General features: G+C 46.2%; 1 protein-coding gene across 1 annotated transcript; it reads left to right on the forward strand.

Annotated features, from left to right (window-relative positions):
* The first annotated feature begins 37 nt into the window (after window positions 1–37).
* Window positions 38–19868, forward strand: AKR1E2 (aldo-keto reductase family 1 member E2). Its single transcript, XM_045820433.1, is given in 10 exon segments — window positions 38–76; window positions 8174–8341; window positions 8790–8906; window positions 11113–11190; window positions 13066–13188; window positions 14951–15048; window positions 16855–16927; window positions 17477–17566; window positions 19472–19554; window positions 19826–19868. Coding segments are annotated over 10 exon segments (912 nt in total).
* The last annotated feature ends 4437 nt before the right edge of the window (window positions 19869–24305 follow it).

Consider the following 24305-nt stretch of genomic DNA (forward strand, 5'->3'; position numbering starts at 1 on the left):
CTCCCGCAGCAGTCTCAGACGCGCCCCGCCCCGAGGCATGGAAAAGATACCTGTTCTGGGCCTGGGCACCTGGAAAGTGAGGCAGCCTCGCGGTCGGGGAGGGGCGTCGCCTTTGCTTATTGGGGCTCCCCGGGACGTGGAGGGGCCACCCGCTGGGGACAGGACTGGGACTTCTGCCCCGACGGCCTGGGAAACCCGCGGGGGATACCTGCAGCAGCATCTGCCAACCCAGCTAGTAGTCTGTACCTCCCTGGGAAGCTTCCTGTGTTTGAAAGATGGAATTTCTAGATCAAACATTGTCTGAAAATGGGGGTGTGTGATATTTAATATTGGTGCCAAGTCATAATTATCCAGAAATAATGTTTGGGAAAGCCCGAAATGAAAGGTTGTCAGTCTTGGGTACCGGCAGAAAGAATGGCAGTCACCTAATTAGATCAAACAGCAGACAACTGTTATTGGACTGCATTATCTGTATCTAAAAAATGGTAAAGAACCCTGGCCGGGTGGCTCAGTTGGTTGGAGCTTCATCCCGTGACCAAAAGGTTGGGGGTTTGATTTCCATTCAGGGCACATAACTAGGTTGTGGGCTCCATCCCGGTCGGGATGGGTATGGGAATCAACCCATCGGCCCCATTTCTCTCTCTCTCTCCCTCTCCCCCCCCCCCGCCTCCCTCTCCTCTCCTCCCCCCCCACACCTCTCCGATCCTCTCTCTCTAAAATCAATAAACATATCCTCTGTGTGAGGATTCATAAAAAAAGAAACTCTACCATTGCAATTTGTTTTTTGTTGTTGATATTTATTTTTTTATGTATTCATTTTTAAATTTTTTCCATCACCACTTATCGCCCCTTTACCTTCTTCCACCTCAACACACCACCCACAATCACCAGACTGTTGTCCCTGTCCAAGGATTTTTTCTCCTTTTTTTTTTTTTTGCTCAATCCCTCCACCCACCCATCCTCAGCCTTCTCAGAGCTGCCTGCCTGCTTGCTTTCTATCTATGAGTCTGTCTCTATTTTGATTGTTAGTTAAGTTTGTTCATTAGATTCCATATTATGAGTGAAATCATATGGTACTTGACTTTCTCTCACTGGCTTATTTCACTTAGCACAATGTTCTCCAGGTCCATCCATGCTGTGGCAAAGGGTAAAATTTTCTTCTTTTTTTACACTGAGTAGTATCCCATTGTATAAATGTATGATAGCTGTTTTATCCACTCATCTACTGATAGACACTTGGGCTGCTTCCATATCCTAGTGATGGTAAATAATGCTACAATGAACATAGGTGCACACATATATTTTTAAGTTAGTGTTTTGAGTTTCTTCAGATAAATTTCCAGAGGTGGAATTCCTAGGTTATGAGGAAGTTCCATTTTTAATTATTTGAAGTAACTCCGTTCCACTTTCCACAGTGCCTGCACCAATCTGCTTTCCCACCAACAGTGCAAAAGGGTTCCCTTTTCTCCACATCTTCATCAGCACTTCTTGTTTGTTGATTAATTGATGATAGACATTCTGAAAGGTGTGAGGTGGTATCTCCTTGTGGTTTTCATTTGCATTTCTCTGATGATTAGTGATGTTGAGCATCTTTTCATATGTCTATTGGCCATCTATGTATCCTCTTTGGAGAACTGTATATTTGGGCTTTCCCCATTTTTAAATTGGATTGTCTGTTTTTTTAGTGTTCCGTTGTAGAAGTTCTTTATAAATTTTGGATATTAACCCCTTATCAGATGTATTGATGAATATGTTCTCCCATTTAGTGGGTTGTCTTTTCATTTGTTGATGGTTCCCTTTGTTGTGCAAAATCTTTAGTTTGATATAGTCCCATTTGTTTCTTTTTTTCTTTTGTTTCCCTTGCTCAAAGAGATATAGCAGAAAAAAATATTGCTACAAGAAATGTCAAAGATTTTACTGCCTATGTTCTTTGAGGATTTTTATAGTTTTGAGTCTAACATTTAAATCTTTAATCCATTTTTACTTTACTTTGTGTGTGGTTTCATTTTTTTTTCATGATCCAGTTTTCCCAATAGTATTTATTGAATAGCTTGTCTTTAGCCCATTGCATGCTTTTGTCTTCTTTGTCAAATATAATTGACTATAAAGGCACAGATATACTTCTGGGCTCTCTGTTTAGTTCCATTGATTTATATGTCTGTTTTTATGCCAATGCCATGATGTTTTGATTACTATGGCCTTGTAGTATAGTTTCATATTAGGTAGCATGATTCTTCCTACTTTGTTCTTTCTTAAGAATGCTGAGGCTTTTCAAGGTCTTTTGTGGTTTTATATAAATTTCTGTAATGGTTGTTCTAGTTCTGTGAAATACACCATCGGTATCTTGATAGAAACTGCATTTACTCTGTAGATTGCTTTGGGTAATGTGGACATTTTAATGATACTAATTCTTCCTGTCCATGAACACTTACTTCCACTTACTTGTGTCTTACCACACACAAGTATGTGCTTCCACTTACTTGTATCTTCTTTAGTTTCTTCCTTCAGTGTATTCTAATATTCTGAGTATGGGTCTTTTACATCCTTGGTTAGATTTATTCCTAGGTATAAATTCAAAAGTACTTATTCTTGAAGTACTTGTGAACGAGACTGTTTTTTAGTTTCTTTTCTGATCATTCATTATTGGCGCATAAAATGCAACTAATTTCTGGATTCATTTTGTATCCTGATACTTTACTGAATCCATTTATCAGTCTTAGTAGTTTTTTGGTGGAATCTTTAGGGTTCTCTATGTATGGTATCGTGTCATCTGAAAATAATGACACTTTTACTTCTTCCTTTCTAATTTGTATATATTTTATTGCTTCTTATTTTCTGATTTCTGTGGCTAGGACTTGCTGTACTATGTTGAATAAGAGAGGTGAACGTGGACATCCCTGTCTTATTCTTAATCTTAAGGGAAATGCTTGTAGTTTGCACCCACTGAGTATGATGTTGGCCATGTGTTTGTCATATAAGGGTTTTATTACCTTGAGGTATGTTCCCTCTCTTCCCACTTTGCTGAGAATTTTTGTCATAAATGGGTGCTAGATTTTTTCAAATGCCTTTTCTGCATCTATTGATATGATGATATAGTTTTTATCCTTAATTTTGTTTCTGTAGTGTATGAAGTTTATTGATTTGCATATATTGTACCAAAATTGCATCCCCAGAATAAATCCTACTTGATCAAGGTGTATGATCTTTTTAATGTATTGCTGAATCCAGTTTGCTAATACATTGTTGCAGATTTTTTAATATGCCTGTATATAAATCAATTATATTGACCTGCAATTACCTTTCTTTGCAGTGTCTTTTTTCTGGGTTTTGGTATTAGGATAATGCTGGGCTTGTAAAAGGAACTTGGGAGTCTTTGACCCCCTTGAATTTTTTAAAATAGTTTCAGAAGGAGAGGTGTTAGTTCTCTGAATATTTGGTAAAATTCACCTGTGAAGCCATCTGGTATAGCATAGGGCTTTTGTGTGTTTAGAGGTTTTTGATTACTGCTTCAGTTTCACTAGTTGTAATCTGTCTGTTCAGATATTCTGATTCTTCCTGACTTAGTTTGGGAAGATTGTATGTTTCTAGGAATTTATCCATTTCATCCAGATTGTCCAAAATTGCTGGCACAGTTATTTGTAATATCTTCTCTGTATTTCTTTGATGTCATTGTTACTTCTCCTGTTTAATTTCTGATTTTATTAATTTGAGCTCTTTTTCTCTCTCTCTCTTTTTATCTTTTCCAAGAAGAGTTCTTGGTTTAACTGATTATAGGTGTTTTTTTAACTCTATTTTTTTTAGTTCTGTTCTGATCTTTATTATTTCTTTCCATTTATTCACTTTGGGCTCTGTTTTTCTTTTTCAATTCCTTTAAGTGCAAAGTTAAATTGTTTATTTGAGCTTTTTTATTTATTTTGTGAAATAGGCCTGTAAATGCTATAAATTTCCCCCCTAGGATTGATTTCCCAATGTCCCACAGATTTTGGATTGTTGTGTTATAATTTTCATTTGTTTCAAGGAATGTTTGATTTTTTTACTTGTTTTTATTATAAACATATTTATTTCTTAGTAACATGTTATTTAGCCTCTATATCTTTATGAGCTTTTCAGTTTCCTTCTTGTGATTGATTTCTAGTTTCATAGCATTATAGTCAGAGAAGATGCTTGATATGATTTCAGTCTTCTTAAATGTATTGAGATTTGTGGACTTCTAGCCAAAATGGAGACATAGGTAGATATACTTTGCCTCCTCACACAACTAAAAGAAGGACAACAACAAATTTAAAAACAAAAAATAACCAGAACTTCCAGAAAATCAAACTATGTAGTTCGACAATCAAGGAGTTAAAGAAGAAACATTCACCCACTGGTAGGAGGACCAGAGAAGGGCAGCCGGGGAAGAGAGGACATGTGTCAAGACTGAGGCTGGAGGACTGGGCAGGAGGGCAAAGTGGTGGATTGAACACTGGGCGGTCCCACATTTGTGTGCTGGTAAACCAGGAGGAACAACTGGGGAGCAAGACAGTCCTCAAAACCTCTGGCAGTAAAAACCTATGGGAGTTGTAGTGGAGGGAGAAACTCCCAGCATCCCAGGAGAGTTTGCTGGAGAAACCCACAGGGTCCTAAAACAGACACAAACCCACGCACTAGGGAATCAGCACCAGAAGAACCCAATTTGCTTGTGGGTAGCAGGTAAAGTGACTGAAAGCCTGCTGAGAGCCTAGCAAGCAGCATTGTTCCCTTTCTGACCCCTCCCCCAAGTACAGCACCACAATGCAGTGACATGGGTTGTCCCATTCTGGTGACTACCTCAGGTTCTGCCCCTTGCAACTTAACAGCTGTGCTGCAACAACAACAAAAAATATGGCCTTAATGAAAGAACAGATCAAAGCTCCAAAAATAAAACTAAGTGATGGAGAGATAGCCAACCTATCAGATACAGAGTTCAAAACACTAGTAAGCAGGATGCTCACAGAAATGGTTGAGTATGGTTGCAAAATTTAGGAAAGAGTGAAGGCTATGCAAAGTGAAATAAAGAAAAATATACAGGGAATCAACAGTGAAGAGAAGGAAACCAGGACTCAAATCAACAATTTAGAGCAAAAGAAAGAAATAAACATTCAACTGGAACAGAATGAAGAACAAGAATTCAAAATATAAGAAGAAGCTTAGGAACCTCCAGGACAACCCTAAACCTTCCAACATCCGAATTATAGGCATGCCAGAAGGAGAGGAGGAAGGGCAAGAAATTGAAAACTTATTTGAAAAAAATAATGAAGGAGAACTTCCCCAATCTGGCAAAGGAAATAGACTTCCAGGAAGTCTAGGAACCTCAGAGAGTCCCAAAGAAGTTGGACCCAAGGAAACACACATCAAAGCACATCATAATGACATTACCCAAGATTAAAGATAAGGAGAGAATTTTAAAAGCAACAAGAGAAAAGGAGACAGTTACCTACAAAGGAGTTCCCATAAGACTAATAGCTGATTTCTCAAAAGAAACCTTGCAGGCAGGAAGGGGTTGGAAAAAAAGTATTCAAAGTCATGAAAGGCAAAGACCTACCACCTAGATTACTCTATCCAGCAAAGCTATCATTTAGAATGGAAGGGCAGATAAAGTGCTTCTCAGATAAGGTCAAGTTAAAGGAGTTCATCATCACTAAGCCCTTATTATATGAAATGTTGAATGGACTTATTTAAGAAAAAGAACATCAAAAATATGAACAGTAAAATGACAACAAATTCACAACTATCAACTGAACCTAGAAACAAAAGCAAAAAGAAACTAAGCAAACAACTAGAAGAGGAACAGAATCACAGAAATGGAGATCAGATGGAGGGTTATCAGTGGGGAGGGTGATGGGGAAGTATGGAGGAAAGGGTACAGGGAATAAGTAGCATAAGTGGTAGGTAGGAAATAGACAGGGGGAGCTTAAGAACAGTATAGGACTTATATGTACATCCCATGGCCATGAACTAAGGTGGGAGAATGTGAGTGAGAGGGATAGGTACAGAGCAGAGGGGAATAAAGAGAGGGGAAAATGGAATAACTGTAATAGAATAATCAATAAAATATATTTTAAAAAACTTACTGAGGTTTGTTTTGTGTTCTAACTTGTGACCTGTCCTAGAATGATCCATGTGAACTTGAAAAGAATGTATATTATATTGCTTTGGGGTGAAATGCTCTGAAGATAGCAGTTAAAGTCATTTGATCTAGTGTGTCATTTAAGGCCTCTGTTTCCTTGTTGTTTTGTCTGGAAGATCTAACCATTCATGTCAAGGGGGTGTTAAAATCCCCTACTATGACTATATTACTGTCAGTCTCTCTCTTTATATTCAAATTTGCTTCACTTATTTATGTGTTCTTACTGCGTACATTTTTATAACAAGGGTTGTATCCTCATGTTTGATTTGCTTCCATTATGATTATGTAGTGTTCTTTGTTTCTTACAATACCCTTGGTTGCACAGTCTGTTTTGTCAGATATAAGTATTGCTACTCCAGCTTAAAAAAAAAAAAGTCTGCTACTGCCAACTTGGTTTCTTAACAGAAACTGAAATTGCTTGCCTAATGTGTAAAAACCTGACAGTGAAAGCACTTTGAAATTTGAAACTTTCTCTACTTTCTACTTCTGATACAGGTCAGTGCTTTGAGATTTGGCACTTACTTTCAAATTTACTTTTCTGTTGTTGTTGTTTTTTTTTAATTTAGTCTTTGATAGAAAGATGTTTCTTTAAGAAATCACACAGGAAGTTATTGGAGGAATAGGAATTAGAATGATCAAACCTGCCACCACCTCCTCACTCATCTAATATTATTTAGACTCTTTCTTCTATCTACTCAACTCTTAGAGGCCAAGGATGTGGTCTCACTCATTGGGGTTCTCAGCATCTAGCTAAGGCCATGCATTTGGCCGCCACTCAGTAAACACCTGGTGGATTGGACTGTCTTGATTCCTTGCCTGACTTTAATTCTGTCATTTATACACTCTGCCTTCTGCACACGGCTGTGTGTGGAGGTCCACCCATTGACGCATGCTCACCGACGGGCAGTGAGCACGGAATGCTGTGGATGACTCATCGAAACACAAGAAAGACATACGCAGAAACAAGCAGTTTCTGTGGGGAAGTAAAAACGGAATAGCCCCTCCTTCTCTAGCGGGGAAAGCACCCTGTATCCATTCCCAAGCAGATTTTTATTGAGAATACAGACTTAGTTTGTGGATTCACAATCTGGCGGAAAAGATCAAAAGAAGTAGGTGACTTACAAAGATGCAGACAGAACGCCCGCTGTGATTCTGGGCAAAGGTTTGGGGTTTTAACATTTGAAAGGACTACAGGTTCCAAAGGTTTCCTGTCTGTGCCTTTAAATTGCAAGTTAATAACATCCTCCAGCAAACAGATCTCACAGGATCTTGCATATTCTATGTCCCAGGCCTGATTACCCCAGGGGTCCAATGTTTCTGATCTGGGCTGCACTGCCCCTGCTATTTCAACACGTCTGAGTCAACAGAGACAAAGGCAGCCAGGAGACTTGGATTTCTCACATCTAATAACAAGGATTCAGGCTTTGACAAAGCCGAGGGGGCAGGGGCTGATGTCCATCACCCCTTCATATCCAAAGCCCTGAGTCTCTCCCTTAGGGCATTCCCACGTGATCAAGTCTGTCTTAGATTCATTCTCTTCCTTAGAGAATTGTAACCCATCATTGACTGCCGATCATGCAATGAGAGCCAGGAATTAGAACAGGCAGCGTTCATGCCAGGGAAGTAAGTTTTGTCTCCTTAGTGGCTTCAAGTCCAGAGGTATTTCACTCAGCCTAAGTCACGGGGCGTTACAGCTCCCGGAGACCAGGCAGGGTGGTCCCCAACCACCTGTTCTGTGCTCAGTGTGAGGAAAAGCTGTGAAAACTGTGCCTGGGAGGCCAAAACATTCCTTTCAGTTGTTCGATTTTAGAGGCATAGAATTGGGTTAATCCTCATCCCCTTACCTGATTTGTGCAAAGCCTTCTTTTATTTATTTTTAATTATGTACAACACAAATCTGCCACCAGCACCCCAGAAATGCTGCTGACCAACCAACCACAAAAGCTCCACGTCTTACAAGCACATGGTTGATTGCTCCTGCTGGTGGTCAGTGGGTCAGCTCCTTGGAACTTGTTCACTTTGCAGGCGGCTCCAGGGGATGTGACACAGGCAGTGAAAGTGGCAATAGATGTGGGATATCGGCACTTTGACTGCGCATACCTGTACCACAACGAAAGTGAGGTTGGAGCCGGGATCCAGTGCAAGATCAAGGAGGGTGTGGTACAGCGGGAGGACTTGTTCATTGTCAGTAAGGTAAGACCTCCCCTGCAGGGAGAGGAGGTGCTGGTTGCCCAGAGCTTGGGCAATGAGACAGCTGACAGTCCATGATGAATGATTTCTCCTGTAGAGCTGATGACTTGCATTCTTGCTTGAACCAGACCTGACAAAAACTTCTGCAGCTTCATGCACATGTTGGGTGTGGTGCAGGTGAAGGGGTCAGTGACAGTGTGACTCACAGAGAGGGTAACTAGAGCAAAGCCATGAGTCATGGGACAGTGTGTGGGGTACAAGGACCCAAAAGAAGTTTGGTGTTCCTGAACCAAGAAGTGTTGCCAGGACAGACAAGGAATAGTGTGATGGAGCTAATCCATCACACAAGAGGTGCACACAATTTAAGGAGTTCTCTTGATGACCCAGGGGCAGAGGCTGTGTCAACACTGGCTCTGTGGCCAACTGTCAGCATTCCTCCTCCCCCTTGTAGCTCTGGTGCACCTACCATAAGAAGTCCTTGGTGAGGGCAGCCTGCTCCCAGACTCTGAAGGCCTTGCAGTTGGAGTACTTGGACCTCTACCTCATACACTGGCCCATGGGTTTCAAGGTACTGTCCAGGCCTGGTGAGAACCCCCACCAGCAGCCTCCCTTCCTGGTTGTGCCCGCATGGGTGGTAGAAGGCACTGGGCCACCAGCCAGGGTGCATGGGTTCTGGGCTGTGTCAGCCACACATACACATTCAGTTGTCTCTGAGCCTCAGCTCAGGAGAGGCTTGGACTCGAGGACCTCTCACTTCTAGTGGTTTTTGCTTCCAAGCCAGTCCTTTGTCCTCCAAGCCAACAAAGCAATCCATGTTTCCACAGGTCTCTAGGTGAAAGCAGGAAGCAGACAGAGGACATCAGCTGAGTGAAGCTGCTGCTCACATCACTCCCTGGGTCCCGGGGAATTCCTGGGCCCTGTCTCTTCCCCCAGGAAAGCTGGGGTTCTCTTTGGGCAGTGATGGCTGCTTTGTGATATGGGAGACATCTGCTCAACACCTGCGGTGGGGGCAAAGGGTTCTGGAGAGAGATTATTGCTCCTTTTGGTGCTATTCCCTTCTGTTGATTGTATCTCACACACACAGCCCTCCCACCCTATCCCCCTGCCAAATTGTTCTCCCAGCCTCAGTACCATGTGGGTCTTGGCCAGGATGTCCCCATGCACCTGCCAACCAAGGGCTCAGTCACACAGGTGGCACTGGGGAGCCTTGAAAGGACACTCTGCCTACATTGCAGGCGGTGATGTCTACACAGGAATCTCCCATGTATGCACCGTGTTTGAGGAGCTCATGCTGTGTGCCCAGCTGTCAGGTTCCTTTTGACATTAAACAACAAAAACCACTTCACTCTTAGTACAGCTTTACTTTCAGGCTTAGTGTTTAATTTCAATAAAGGCTATAGGAACTGCTCATCTGTCACATTAGTGGACTACTGAAGATGAGAGAGAAGGAGTCAGCAGTGGTTTCTGTCTTTGACCTCAGTGCACCCAGAGAGTAAGATTAAAGTAGCAACCACAGCTGGGTCATGCTTGCTGTCGGCTGTTAGTGTTATTTTAACGGTGGACCAGGCACTGTTTTGTGCACTTCATGCACATGGATCACTTAATCCTCACACCAATTTCTATGAGGCGGATACTGTTACTCTGCCCACTGCACAGATGGTACAACTGAGCACAGAAAGACTTCGTAGTATTATTGGGGCCCAGATGTTGACACTCAGGTCAGCATGTGATACACTGCCTGGCACTTTTATACGGGTGTCCAAACTTTAGGCATCTTTGAGCTACACTGAAAGGAGAAGAGTTGCCTTGGCCCACACGTTAACTACATGGCAACATGTAACCACAAGAAAAATCTCATATCGGTTTAAGTAAATATATGATTTTTTGTGTTGGACAGCATTCATAGCCATCCTGGGATACATGTGACCCATGAGCCTCAGCTTGGACACCCCTCTAGCAGATCCCTGCAGTGGGCTCTCTGGGTGGTCAGCTCCAAGGAGAAAGCCAGAGAGGACTTGTGCAGAGGTTGAGAGAAATGTCAGCACAGGAAGAGAATCTAAATGAGACGGCTAGTTGCTTCCTTATGAAAAATTCCCACAAAATGTGTATCAGGGTGCAATTTTAGACATTTTCCCCACTATCACTGAAAAGAACAATTAAGTGTCATTGAATAGATATGTCATACAGCATTTGCCCAACGACAGGTGACACACAGCTGTCAGTCGGGGGGCATAAGACTAAGCATCAGAAGGTCCAAGAGTCCTAAGGCACTCCCTTGTTCCCTGTCAATCTTTCTCTGGGCCCTGCACCTCCTGTGCTCCTTGGTATCTCTAGCTTCATTATCTCTCACACCATGGGGACCCTAAGAAAAGCAGAAAAGAGCCTCACAATGGACTTTGGAGAAAGTAGACTGAGCTCTTGAGATAAAAAGGCAAACCTCTTTCCCTCTTTTTTACATGAAATTGCTAAATGCTATTCTGACAATGGGCAAGGATTCCAGGTCTTCTTTCCTGACAGTGAGAGGTGGGCAGTGAACTTCCAGGCTGCGAGTGACCTTGAAGGCCACCAGTCCACCCAACCCTTGTCTTGTGAAGGTGAAGCTGGGGCCTGGAGAAGGGAAGTTCCACAGCATGGTGTGAGGGCTATGCTCAGGCCCAGACCTTCTGGCCCAGGGCCCAGCATTCTTTCCCCACATCTCATTCTCCCTTCATCCATGCTTGTCTTGAGGGATGACCACCAGCCCCCAGTAAGCTCCTTTCCCCTGGTCCTTACAGCCTGGAGGAAAAGACTTGCCCTTGGATGGCAGTGGCATGGTGATCCCGAGTGACACAGATTTCCTAGACACGTGGGAGGTAAGCTGGGCTCACCAGCAGCATCTTCATGCTACTGATGGGCATTCAAATGGGCAGCCATAAGATCCTGAGCCTCTTGTGTTCATTGACACCAGGTTGTCTCCCTAAAACACAGGTGTGTGGGTGCATTGGGAAGGGACACCTGACCATGGCTATCAGGGACCTCAGTCTCCTTTTGTTCCTCTCTTTCTGAAATGTGCAATTTAGGAATAACTAATCCTGAACTCTCTTTGATTCTCCAATGCTGATTATTTTATTCAAAATATTACACATGGTGATTATGGAAAATAAGGAACTAAGGAAGAGTGTAAAAAAGAAAATTCAAAATCCATTTTTCATTTCCAGTTCTAGTATTTTCTAGTTTCTTTAGCTCTTTTGTAAGCATTTCAGGAAGAAAACTTTGGCAGGTGGTGAAGTGGGAGGCAGGGAGTCTGGGACACACATGGAGGAGGGGACAACATTTCAAGCCTGCTGCCAGTGTCCAGACAAGGAGTCATGAGGTTTGAAGTAGAGTGTCCAGCGTGGGAGTCAGGACATGACCAGTGTGAGAGGCATTACTGTGAATTGATGGTGTGACAGGAGGACAGCAGGTTCCTGCTGACTCTGGCTTCTAGCCCAGCCCACAGGGCACCTGTAATCCTGCAGGTCAACATGAGGGCAAGAGTGACATATGGGAGGAAAAGAAGTTCAAAGTGGAACTGGCTGAGTTTGGGGAGATGAGACTCTGCAGCCATTGGGTGAGATGGGCAGGTGCAGGTGCGGGAGTGCCTGAGGGAATCCCAGCAGAGGGGGAGGGGAGCACAATCCAGGGAAGCACCCAGGCAGGCCATCCTGTAAGCAGGGGAATCACTGAAACAGAGATCAACTGAGGGGTCTGATCTATCAGGAACAGTGTCCGGGAGCCCCAACCCTGCTGTCACTGATGCTGCCTCTCCAGAAAGTCAGGGGTGGGGGGAGGAAGCTCCGGGATGTCGTGTAGCATGAGTGGGCTCTGGGTGATTGCTGCAGTGCACACTGACTGTGGCCATCGGCCCTTGGCCACTAGGACACATGCTGACCAGCTGTCCTGGCACCAGGCCATGCTCTCTGAAGCTGAGGGCCAGTCCAGCTTGCTGTCAGTGAACAGCACAGGGCTTTGGGGTTTCTACACTCAAGTCCTTTAATAAGGAAAATGGTGGTGGATTAGAATCATGGTAGATCATTGTGCTGAAGAAGATGATAATCTAGGTAGAAAGACTCATGAGCAACCCTGGCAGTGGGCCTCAGTGGACTGAGTGCCAGCCTGTGAACCAAAGGGTCACTGGTTCAATTTCCCAGGCAGGGCACATGCCTGGGTTTCAGGCCCCATCCCCAGTAGTGGGTTCACAAGAGGCAACCAAACATTGGTGTTTCTCTCCTCCTTCTTCCCTCCCTTTCCCTCTCTAAAAATGAATAAATAAATCCTTTTAAAAAAAAGAAAGAAAGATGAGCAGATAGAGTAGTAGTGGAATACTTGCCACTACCATATCAACAGACTCTCAGGGTTATAGAAATAATAGGTACACAGGCGGAGTGTTAGCTAAATGCTTTGTGTTCGTTATTTGATATAATCCTTAATCCTGTGACATGCACAAGACAGTCCATCCCCATTTGGTTGATGAGGAAATTGAGGCTTAATGAGGTCAAATAATGTGCCCAAGATCCCACAGCTACTAAATGATGGAACTTGGAATGGAGACCTCAAGAGCAGATATGCATATGATGCATCAGTAAAGTATGTTCAGAGATTGGGTGGAGCCAGTTTTAGGATCCTGTGTGTGGGAGTGGGGGCCGTGGGTTACTTACTGGTAAAGCAAACAGAGCCCATGCACCCACAATAATACTTACTCTCTTTAGGCCATGGAGGCCCTGGTGACTGCAGGGCTGGTGAAAGCCATTGGGGTGTCCAACTTCAACCATGAGCAGCTGGAGAGACTTTTAAATAAACCCAGTTTGAGGTTCAAGCCACTGACAAACCAGGTGAGCTATGGATGGCTGGGTCGCTTGAAAGAACTGAGTCGAGTTTTCGACTGTTACCTCCACGTGGCTGCACTGGAAACAAAGCAGAGTGCAGCAGGAAGTGGGCATTTCCCCCAGGGACTGTCACACTTCATGGCTGTGGCACAGTTAGGCAAATGTTGTGTGGACAGGTGAGAGCTTTTTTAAAAGACTCACCTGGTGAGGTTGTGTCCTTTAAGGCACGGCGTAAGCTGAGCTGGTTTTCCATGCACAGCCATGGGGTGAACCATCAGGCATGTTCAGGAGCGGCAAAGGGTCTGGCAGGCCCTCATCCTCGTGAATGATGGTCAGAGGTGGTGCCAGCTTCCTGGGACCTCATCAGGGAGCCCTCTCCCCTCTCCCCTTCCAGCTGGAGCAGGTTGCAGCCTGAACAAGATGGACAACTGAGAGGTTCACAGACTCTGCCAAGACTTTAATGCTGAGAAATGACTTGAGAGGAAAGGGTCATGCTGTTTCCTAGACTGGCTGCCTTTGTATGTAGAAACAGCATTCATTTTACTTAAACTTCTTATTAATGTGCTGTGTACATGGAAAAAAGTGCACACATAAAAATAGAGCTTCATGAATTCTCATAACCCGACCTAGCTCTGGACCAGCAGCCGATGAGCCCCGCTTTCTAGCCTCCACTCCCTGCCAAGAGTGGCCGCTGTTCTGATGTCTTCCCACACAGATTAGCCTTTGGACTTTATGTGGACCACGTGACATGTTGTGTCCTCTCCTGTGTCTGCCTTTCCTTACTCGGCATCACAGGTGATAGATTCTCCCGTGTTCGTATGTGGTCGTCCATCCTTGTTACCTTGTGGGATTTCAGTGTGCGACTGCCCGGTCTGTTGCTGGTGGGCATATCGTAGCTTCCAGCTCAGTGAACTTCCACCAGTGAACATACGCAGGCCTTCAGCCCCCAGAGGAAGACCCGGAACGTCCTCAGTCTTCTGGAAGCCCCCCGTGCCTTAAACCCTCACACACACAGAGACTGTGTGCATGCAGAACCACGTGGCTTCCATGTCAGCTTTTCCTTGAGCAGTACTTTCAGTCATGGGAGGGATGTTACCTAGGCTGTGGGGTGCTGTCCATGGTTCTGAATTCACTCCAAGCTGATCTTTATTTTAAGTTCACTTATGGCCTGGAACCATACAAGGGAACTCAGAGAGTGTGGACAGGAGTCTGCTCTTCATTTTCTTAAACTGTCCATTGGAGCCACCTGTAGCATGTGTTTGTCACACCTAACTCTCCAGCTTCCTTCACTCACTCAGCACTTACTGAGCACCTGCTGTGTGCCTAGCTTATTCTACAGGTTGGGCGGATGTCCTGAACAAAACAAAATCAGATCCAGATCCCTGCCTTCATAGGAGCTTACGCCCTGTAGCAATAGCTAGACACCTGCAAATAATGACAGTGTATAAGGTGTCAGCTGTTGACCCTTATTACAGTGGAAGGTAAGGCAACAGGCAGGTGGGAGAGCCGCACTTCTACCTGGACAATCAGGGAGGGCCTCACAGGGACTCTTGCATTCAGATGGTGTAGAGGTTCCTCCAGCCAAGTTAGCACTGGCAGCCTCTTGGAGACCCATCAGCCCAGCCTTTTACTTCACAGGCGTGGACGCTGGAGCCTGGAGGCGGGTCATGCAGGTTGTCAGTTGTGGAGCCAAGACATTGATGGAGGTCCTCTTTTCTAGAGGCCCAGTGGTCTAAATGTCTTTGGTCAGCTGTGATTCTCTTTGTAGACTGAGTGCCACCCATAACTTGCTCAGAAGGATCTGATTAGCTTCTGCCAGTCCAGAGATGTGTCTGTGATTACTTACCAGCCCCTCGGGGGTTCCAGGTAGGGGCTTCGGGCCAGAAATGGATACACACTCCAGTCTCACTTGCACAGTTAGCAGCGGGTTTATGGAAGGCATGGGCTGGGTGTGGAGACCACAGGCACCCAACATGTGGAACTGCTGGAGCTGGTGCTGAAAGCAGAGTCACCTTCAGTGGCTGCCTTGAGAAAGGCAGTGACATTTATGGGACATAACCAAGAGGAAGCAACCTCTTTGCTGAGCTCCTGCCTGGGACATCTAGTGCTCTGCCAGACCTGTCAGACTGATCACAGATGTCCGGGTCTCTGTAGAATCATCTTCCCACAATCTGAACTGTACACTGTGCCCCATACATCAGCAAATGAGCCACCACCCACTCTGCCACCTGTGCCAGAAACTTCTTCCCTTTTCAATTCCTCAGCCCCAGTCCAATCCCCATTAGCAATATTCACTGCCTATTCTCCCAGGGAACATGGAGTCTGTCTCTTGATTTCTGTTCTCACCGCCACTGTCTTTGTTAAGTAAGAATTCTCTCCAGGGACTACAGCAGCTTCTCAACTCCTCCCAGATGTGCCTGGTTCTCAGCCTCTGTGCACACGGCAGCTGCAGGGAGCCCTCTCATTGTGCTCCTGTCACTGTCCTGCTTACAGATCCTTCAGTTCCTGGTCTTCCCCTGCCTTCCTCCACATTGTTTTTTCCTGCAAACATGCCGAGCACAAGCTATTTGAAACTACTTGGGGCTCATGCCTTCTAGTCTCTGTTCCACTGCAAATACTGCTCTCTTTGCCTAGAAATCTTATTTTCTTTTTTCTTAATCTAGCTAATTCCAGTTTCTAATGTAAAGTTCAGCTCAGCATCACCTCCTCCTCAAAGCCCTCCTGACTCCTCCTTACTCACGTTTCATTCACAGCCCTTCTCCTTCTTGACAGAGCTACTTGAGTTGTGGGAACTGCATCTAAGTCATTACTGTCCACTCAGCCCCTAATTCAGTGCCTGGTACATATTAGCAGCCCAGGAAACATTGAAATAATTTGACTGTTATGGCCTGTGTGTTTCCCATGTGAAATGTGGCACATGTGTGAAGTTGGTAGCACTGAGTGAGTTCCTAGAGGCTAAGTTATAGTCACAGCCAGGTTTGGGAATAAGGAACCCAGTGAGAGTGTGTGTTGGGAGCCATGAGGGAGAAGAGAGGTGGCTGACATCCTGGACCATGGCCAAGGGGAGTGTGCTCTGTTTGGTCCCTTCATAGATGCTGAGGACTGTTTCTAGCCCAGTGCTCGAAACACAGCAACTGCATAACAAATGTTTGCTGAGGACAATAGCTCTCCAGAGTGCTTCAGGCTGCCTGGCTGCTGGGCAACTACTGAGGGGCAGATGCGTGGTCAGTCTCCATAGTCTCTGCACAAAGGCTCCATGTGCCCACAGTCTTAAGTTTCCCTTGGTATCTGAAGTGAATCTTCCTGAGATCACCATCAGCAACTACCTATCCATGGTGATGGTGCTACAGGCACCACTCTGGGCCCCACAAAGAGGTCGGAAGTGCGCAGGGCACATAGTACGGGGGAGAGGTTGCTGCCTGGGCCTCTGATAGAGCACCACGTAGATGTGAAGGCCATGTGTTTGGCTCTCTCCACCGAAATGTCAGCCATTGGTATCTGCAGATGGCGGACTTGGCCATAAGCTTTTCTGCACCATTCAGATTTCCCACACTGGGCACATATCATGATCACACAAAAGTAAATCCAGAGTTTCCATTTTGGACAAAGCCTTGTTTCTTTAAAGAAGGAAGTGCACACATTTGGCCCACAGCCCTGTGCTGTTCTCTGCAGTGAGGGGGTAGACCTGATGGACAACCCTGTGATCCAGGCTGTGGCACAGAAGCATGAGAAGTCTTTGGCACAGGTAGATGAAGCGCCAGCTGTGCTGGGGGGCTCCTCTCTACATGCTTCCAGAACCGTGGGCTGGGTGGGGGCAGGACTACTCGCTCTGGCCCAGCTGGTAAAGAACTAGAACTGTCTGGTGTTCATCAGGTTGTGGGGCCACCATAGTCTCATTCATTCAGGCCACGCAGGCGTGTCTCTGTGTCAAGGTCCCAGGCCACCTCCACCAACCCACCAACTGTGTGGACCCAGAAAGAGGTTTATTCCTCTCTTCCTTGCTCTAGTGTGCAGTGGTTTCAGAGATTGGACACATTAATGAATTCCCATTAAGGCGTTGGCAGGCCCTCTGAGCTCCTCGGACCAGCAGCGGTCCTTCCAGACGTGTTGGTGGGACAGTGCAGAAATGCCCTTTGGTCCCTAAGGACTCTGGAATGCAGCACTTGCAGTGACAGTGCCTGCTGCCCTGATTATCGGGCTCTACTGCGCGGTGAAACATGAACTGCACACAAATCGGGTGCTCCCTGACTCCACGTGCTTCCTTTTTCTCACATTAGACTGTTTTTTCCTGCAGATTTTGATCCGGTTTCAGATCCAGAGGAATGTGATCGTCATCCCCAAATCTGTCTCCCCAAAGCGGATTCTTGAGAATATCCAGGAAGGTGTTTTCCTCAGTAGACACTCGTGGGTTTGGGATCACGTGTGAGCTGGACAGCTATGCACTGCAAGAAACAGGCCCAGCCGATGTGGCTCTGACACAGCAGAGGTTCAGGTCAAGCATAGGCTGACACATGCTCACCTGCCTACAGTGAGCACGGACCACTGCAGATGGCTCGTCAAAACACAAGAAAGACACACACAGAGACAAGCAGTTTCTGTGGGGAAGTAAAAACGGAATGGCCACTCTCTCTCTAGTGGGTAGAGCATCATGGCCACTCTCTCTAGTGGAGAGCATGGTGTATCCATTCCCAAGCAGATTTTTATTCAGAATAGACTTAGTTTGTGGATCAGTCTGGCAGAAAAGATCAAAAGAAGTAGGTGACTTACAAAGGTGTGGATAGAACCTTGCTGTGATTCTGGACAGAGATTGGAGTTTTAACATATAAAAGAACTACAGGATCCAAAGGTTTCCTGTCTATGCCTTTAAATTCCAAGTAAATAACATCCTCCAGCAAACGGATCTCCCAGAATCTTGCATATTCTATTTCCCAGTCCTGATTACCCCGGGGGTCTGCTGTTTCTGGATCGGGCTGCACTGCCCCTGCACGTCTGAGTTAACAGAGAAGACAAAGGCAGCCAGGAGACTTGGATTTCTCACAAGGACTCAGGCTTTGACAAAGCCGAGGGGGCAGGGGTTGATGTTGATTACCCCTTCATATCCACAGCCCCGAGTCTCTTCCCTTAGGGCATTCCCACAGGACCGAGTCTGTCTTAGGTTCATTCTCTTCCTTAGAGTATTGTTACCTGTCTTTGCCGACCATGCAAGGGATCCAGGCATTAGAATAGGCCGAGTCCATGCCAGGGAAATAAGTTTTGTCTCCTTAGTGTCTCCTGTTCCAGAGGTCTTTGACTCAGCCCAAGACACGAGGGTTACAGCTTCCTGAGACCAGGCAGGGCGGCCCCCAACAATAGGCCACACCAAGGGGACCCACGCTGAGCCTAGCAGCCACCCGCCTGGGGGCTGCAGACAGGATAAGATGAGGAAAGGAGACATGCTGAGGGACCAGGATTCCAGCCAGGCCACCCACCACCCAGATGCCTGCTCTGCGCCCAGCACCCCTGATTAACACTGTCCCTGGGGCTGTCGCCCCTGATGCAAGGGAACAGTCCAGACTGTTCCTGTCTCCCCTCCACCCAAGCTGCCGGGGCCCAGCTCCCCCTCCAGGCAGAGCTGCTGATGTGGAGTCCCTGGTTTCTGCTGGGCATCATGTGGGAGGTCTCCCGTGGTAGAGGCTGGGCCAGGCCTGTCCCCTCCTGGACAAAGATGAACTCACACCCTACACCTTCTTGCCCAGTTCTCAGCATTGCATCGGAGCCAACTCTTCCGTGTGCAAAGCTGTGACTGTAGGAGCAGGACACAGGCCCTAGGCGTGCTGGGGGCTGAGTAATGGGGGCAGCTTAGAGTATGTTCTAGAAGGAGCAGAAAGCAAGCCCTCGGAAATCACAGTGTGTCACAGCTGTGGTTAGAGTCAGTGGTCCTGAGCCCCAGCATCTCCCTGCCTGCTGCGTGGGGTGGAACAAATGCTTGTGTTTTTTCTGAATTTGGGGTTTTGTTTTGTTTTGAGCAGTGGAAAAATTTTGTGCTGCACCTTTTGACGGTTCTGATATGCTCCTCACTGCTACAGGACAAATGCAGCACATGTGTCCTCTTTCCAAGGGTCCATACTGTAGCCAGTGCAGTGCTCCCTGGGCACTGGGCCGAGGTCCGGGGATGTGCCAGGGGTCACGTCAAGTGCTGCCTCCACGTGTTTGTGTCCCTGGTGCGCTCGGCACAGTGCTCTGTGGCAGCACACGCTTGGTCAAGTGTTCGCTGGACTGGTTTCCCATGAACGTTTTATTTTGGTTCCAGGTGTTTGACTTTGAATTAACAGAACAGGACATGAATGACCTCCTCAGCCTGGACAGGAACCTGCGGCTGACGACATTCCCCACGTGAGCCCAGCTCTATCACTCCTTTCAGAATAGAGGAAGGAACATTCCGATTGAGCAACTGCCTCCCGGGTAGATATTCATCACACACATCTTAAGTTAATGCAGTGTTCTCAGAATTATTTCCTGTTTGGGAATGGGCTGGTGAAAGACCCCAGAGATGAATTTCATACACTAGGGTGTATAAAAATATAGAATCATGTCATTTAAAGTGTATTTCTTAAAAATAGTAATCCGTCTTGTTTCTGTTTTTGACTTGTTCACTGTTTTCCAGAGCTGCAAATCACAAGGACTACCCTTTCCATGTCGAGTACTGAGCCGGCTGCTGCTCCCTCCTCCCATGAGGCCTGACCAGCCCAGGGCTCTGAAGGGCTTGTCCACCCTGTTTGTGGGCGCAGGGTGCTGCCTCAGCCACACAGGCAGCCTGGCCGGGGATGGGAGGGGCATACCCCAACCGCCCTAGACACCGTCAGAACCCTCGTGTCTCTGCCTCAAGGACTCAGCATCCTCAGAGTGTGCCCACCCAACACCCCACCCAGGCTCACGAAATCTAAAAGCACAGTGTGGGGGATTCTCACAAGGTTAGGAGACCAGCACGAAGAACCTCTACAGCCTTGACTCAGCTTCGGCAATGAGACCCCCACCCCGGCCCCTCTGCTCCCCACCAGTTTCCCCAGTGGGTCTCACAGTGAAATGCTTGCCTTCACACCTGGAAAGGAAGATTGGGTGAGAGTGGTGAGCTGTCTTAGTTCAGCACAGAGGCATGTTTTTCTTCCTGGAAATCTGAATTTTAATTTTTAAGTGTTATTGTCTAAGAAAGTCTTTCAGGAAATCAGATTATACGTGTGAAGACACCGAACCAGAGATGCATGTGGTCATTCCCCACGGCGCACTCAGTGTGTTGGGGACAGGGTGGGAGTGCACGCAGGCTTGTTCAGGATGGTGTGTGATCCTATGGTCTGCACATCACTTCCACCTCAGCCCAGGCATAGCTGGTCCCCTGGGACCTGCGTCCAGGCCTCCTGGATGTGTCTCCCCAATGCACCCTGCCCAGCTCCCAGCCCCCACCCACACACATCTGGGAGGATGCAGATCACTTGACCCACCTGCCTCAAGGACCCTGCTTCTGTCCACAGGAGTGAGTGGATCCTGGGTGTCTGCCTTTGGTGCCCCCCCTCCAGCTACCATCCACACCCCTGACCCAGGGCTGGTACTTCATCACCCAGAGGTGAAGATGTCCATTTGGAGGCCAGCCAGCCACAGACTTGACTTGTTTTCTGCCTGTTTCTCATTGGATCCTCCTTTCTGCCTCCAGTTTGCAAAGCCACCCCTCCTGCTCCCTTTGGTGCTCCCAGGACTCTGCACCACCCACCCCTCCTTCATATTTAAGCCTCGATGCTAGTCAGGGAAGGAACATGGGGGAGCTCCTGAACCCCACAGAGTGTCTGCAGGAGTAGCAGGATGATGAGCTTTTCTGTGCCTGCTCCTGATGCCCACTAGCCAGCAAGGGTCCAGGGGCCTGAGTCTCAGGGGTCTCCCACCCAGGTGCCCTGTATATGATAACCATGGTGGGGTGGAGACCACACTTCCTATCAGTCAGAGAGGGTAGGAGCCAGCTCAGGTGGCCTCGTTTCTTGTGGTCTGTGAATGTCTGCAAGTGATCAGCAAAGCCCCAAGAGTGTTGTGTCTGTGTTACAAATAAAGTTTAGCCTGTAAGCAAATACTCAAACATGGATGCTGAATAGCGAATTTGTATACCTGTCTTTGCAATGCTGATTTAGCTCCCAGGCAGCTTCAGAGCTGTTGGCTGGATCTGCCACCAGGTGGGGAAAGAGACCCAGTAATGTTCAAGCTCAATGAGCAGCTGCTGGTAGAAGGTGCCTTTGCAAGGCCTGTTAGATTTCAAGGGGGTTTCTTTTGTTTTGTTTTATTTTCAAAAACATTTTGTGAGTCATTCTGAGGAAAGAAACAACAGGTAGCAATACTAAGCAAAACACTAGGGAATTGGAAAGCTTAGGAAGTTTCCCAGAGTTTATGTGGAAGCAAAGGGGCCACAAGCAAAACCTGACAGGCTCAGGGGGACTTGGGAAGCAACTTCAAACTCAGAGACACAAAGTAACCACACAGGTTGTTTTGAAGTTCAGACTTTCCACTTAAAATTAGGTTTTGTCCTTAGTCATGTCCTAGGCCAGTATTTTTCCCTAACAAAGCTCAACCTTTACCTTAACTGAGCCTGTCAGTTACCTTTTGTCATCTTTGGTAACATGGCTGAGGAACATGGGATTTCCTTTCCCTGGGCCCCTCACAGCACAGGCACCACACCAGGGGGACACCATGAACACCCTCCCTGTTACTTTGATGGTGTTAAATGTTGACTGTAACTATCCTGACCCACCTGTGTAAAAGAAGTCTGTGTCCATCATTTTACCTTTCATCCAACCCAGAGGGCCCCCCACCCACCCAGCCTTGCCCTCTCCCGCCTCCTCATCTATCACCAATGGACTTCTGGTGACCCCTTATGCCTCCTCTTTTGACTGTGACATATAAAATAAGGTGCTAAGCTGCCATTCTCCAGAGCATTTCTCAACTGGTGGAGGGTTTGCTTCCCAGAGACTGTCAGCAGTTTGACTCAAATAAAACCGCCAACATTCTCAACCAGTGTGAATGTCTCTTACCTGGACAGCAGTCCCATCCCCCATGAGTTCCCAGGTCCCTGTGCAGGTGGCACTTGAATGCGCTCTGCAGCTCCTGCCTCACAGGCCCTCCTCCCTGGGACGCTGCTTTTGTCTGCACAACCTGCCTTCTGTGGAAGATCTTCCCCACTCCAGGGCCTGCAGACTCAGGTCCCAAGAGAAAAGTTACACAGGTGTCCCTTTCAAGGGCCCACTTGTGTCAGATGGCTGGCTTCTGTTTCTGATGGCTTTAGGATGGGGGAGGGGGCTCAGCTCAATGAATACCTGTCCCATTTGGGTTTTCTCTCCTTTCACTGAAATGGAAACCCAAGGATACTGGGAAAATTAGAGCCATACCCAGCAAGAAAGAAAACAGCCTAATAGGAGATGGTTTTTTTTTTTATTTTGGGTGTGGAGGTGTGTTGAAAACAAACATCAAGGGTGATTGGTAAATAAAATGAAGCAGGAAATTAGGGAAAAGGCAGGGAAAAAATCTAGGTATCCAGGCCCTTTTTTCAAACACATCAGGGACCTGGGTCTACTGGAAGACAGCCGGGCCTACCTACCTGGCAGGTGTTTAGGGGCCGCTCTGGGGTTACACCCAGCTGATTTCTCCCACTCCTCCCTGGAGGTTAAATGGGAACTCCCAGATCCGTGGCAGCACTGGAAAGCAGTGCACTTCCATCACCCCTGCCCTGTGCTTTGTTAAAGTGTTCCCTCCTCCAGATGTGATGCACAGCAAAACCTTATTCTTTCCCCTTTCCACAGTCAGTGTTCTTCTAAAGAGTTTCAGCCAGGAAGGAAATACCCCATGCGTCTCCCGACATGTGTACCATTTCCCCTGCACTCCAGCCTCATTGCCCATCTGGGTTTCCCTTGGAACCGTTTCTCCTCAGCCTGGAGAAGTTCCTCTGAAAGCTCTTTGTTGAACTTTTCTCTTTTTTATTTGTCCCAAATAAAAAACCGTTTGCAATTGCTATTGAAACGGTTGTATAGGATGGCTGCTCTAAGACCTGTGATGATTCCAAGTTTGGGTCATCTTGGTACAGGCCTCTGTTGCTTGTCTTTCATTCAGTTTATTCCTTCCTTCTTCTTGCTATTATGAGTTATCTTTCATTGAAATCTGAACATCTCAGAAATTTTATATTAAGTGTTAAATCTCCTTCAAGGAACTGATAGAATGTTATGGAATGGGAAATTCAAAAGAAAGAGAGAAAGTAACACAAGAATGATAGAACAAGACAGGAGTGGACTTTGAAACTTTGAAGCACAGCAAATGGTTAGCTTTTTTGGAGAGCTCATAGCCACTGAGATCACCTCCTGGGATGTCAGTATTTCAGCCTCAGTGACACAGGGGAAAATAAGAAAACAAAACAAACACACAGAAGAGCCAAAGCAGTGGTAGGTTATCTTGGTCCAATTATATCTTTATTTATTTGGGGAAAAACTGGGTTTAGAGACTTTTTCCTGATCCAGACACACAAGCCTTATTGTGACTGACCCATGTACGAGACATAGAACACAACAGACGCCTTCTCATCCTTGAGATCATCTCCGACTCTGGGCCAAAGTTAAAACCGGGAGCATCCTCACATACTTGTCCTTAATATTCATCATGAAATGGAAAATTTGGGTGGTCAGCAAACCTGAAAGATAAAGGAGATCCTTAGTCTCCTGACTGTTTCTGGGCTGGGTCAAGAGAGGCTTCTTTTAAATTAGCTCAAGTATAAATATTTGAAAGATAATTTTCTTTCTGGAGAAATACAAACACAACTAGTTTTGCAATTACCCTGTACAGTTGTATCACACTGTAGTAAATCCATTGTAAGAAATAAATGAACTTACTGGCCCTTGAGCACCTACACAAATATAAACTAATATAGACTATTATTGCAAATATATAATTCTACAACTTAAGGAGATGGAACTATTGGTGTTGCACTCTTAACTCCCAGAAGGAGAGAAATGAATGCTGCCTTCCTTTAAAATAATGACCAACTCAGCCATTATTAAAATAATGGCCACATCAGTCACCAGGGTGCATTAATTGTGTGATTCATTTATAATTCACTTTGGTGATAT

The sequence above is a fragment of the Phyllostomus hastatus genome, unplaced genomic scaffold (assembly GCF_019186645.2).
Source record: "Phyllostomus hastatus isolate PE091 unplaced genomic scaffold, TTU_PhHast_1.1 phas_scaffold_39, whole genome shotgun sequence".
Taxonomy (NCBI): Eukaryota; Metazoa; Chordata; class Mammalia; order Chiroptera; family Phyllostomidae; genus Phyllostomus; species Phyllostomus hastatus.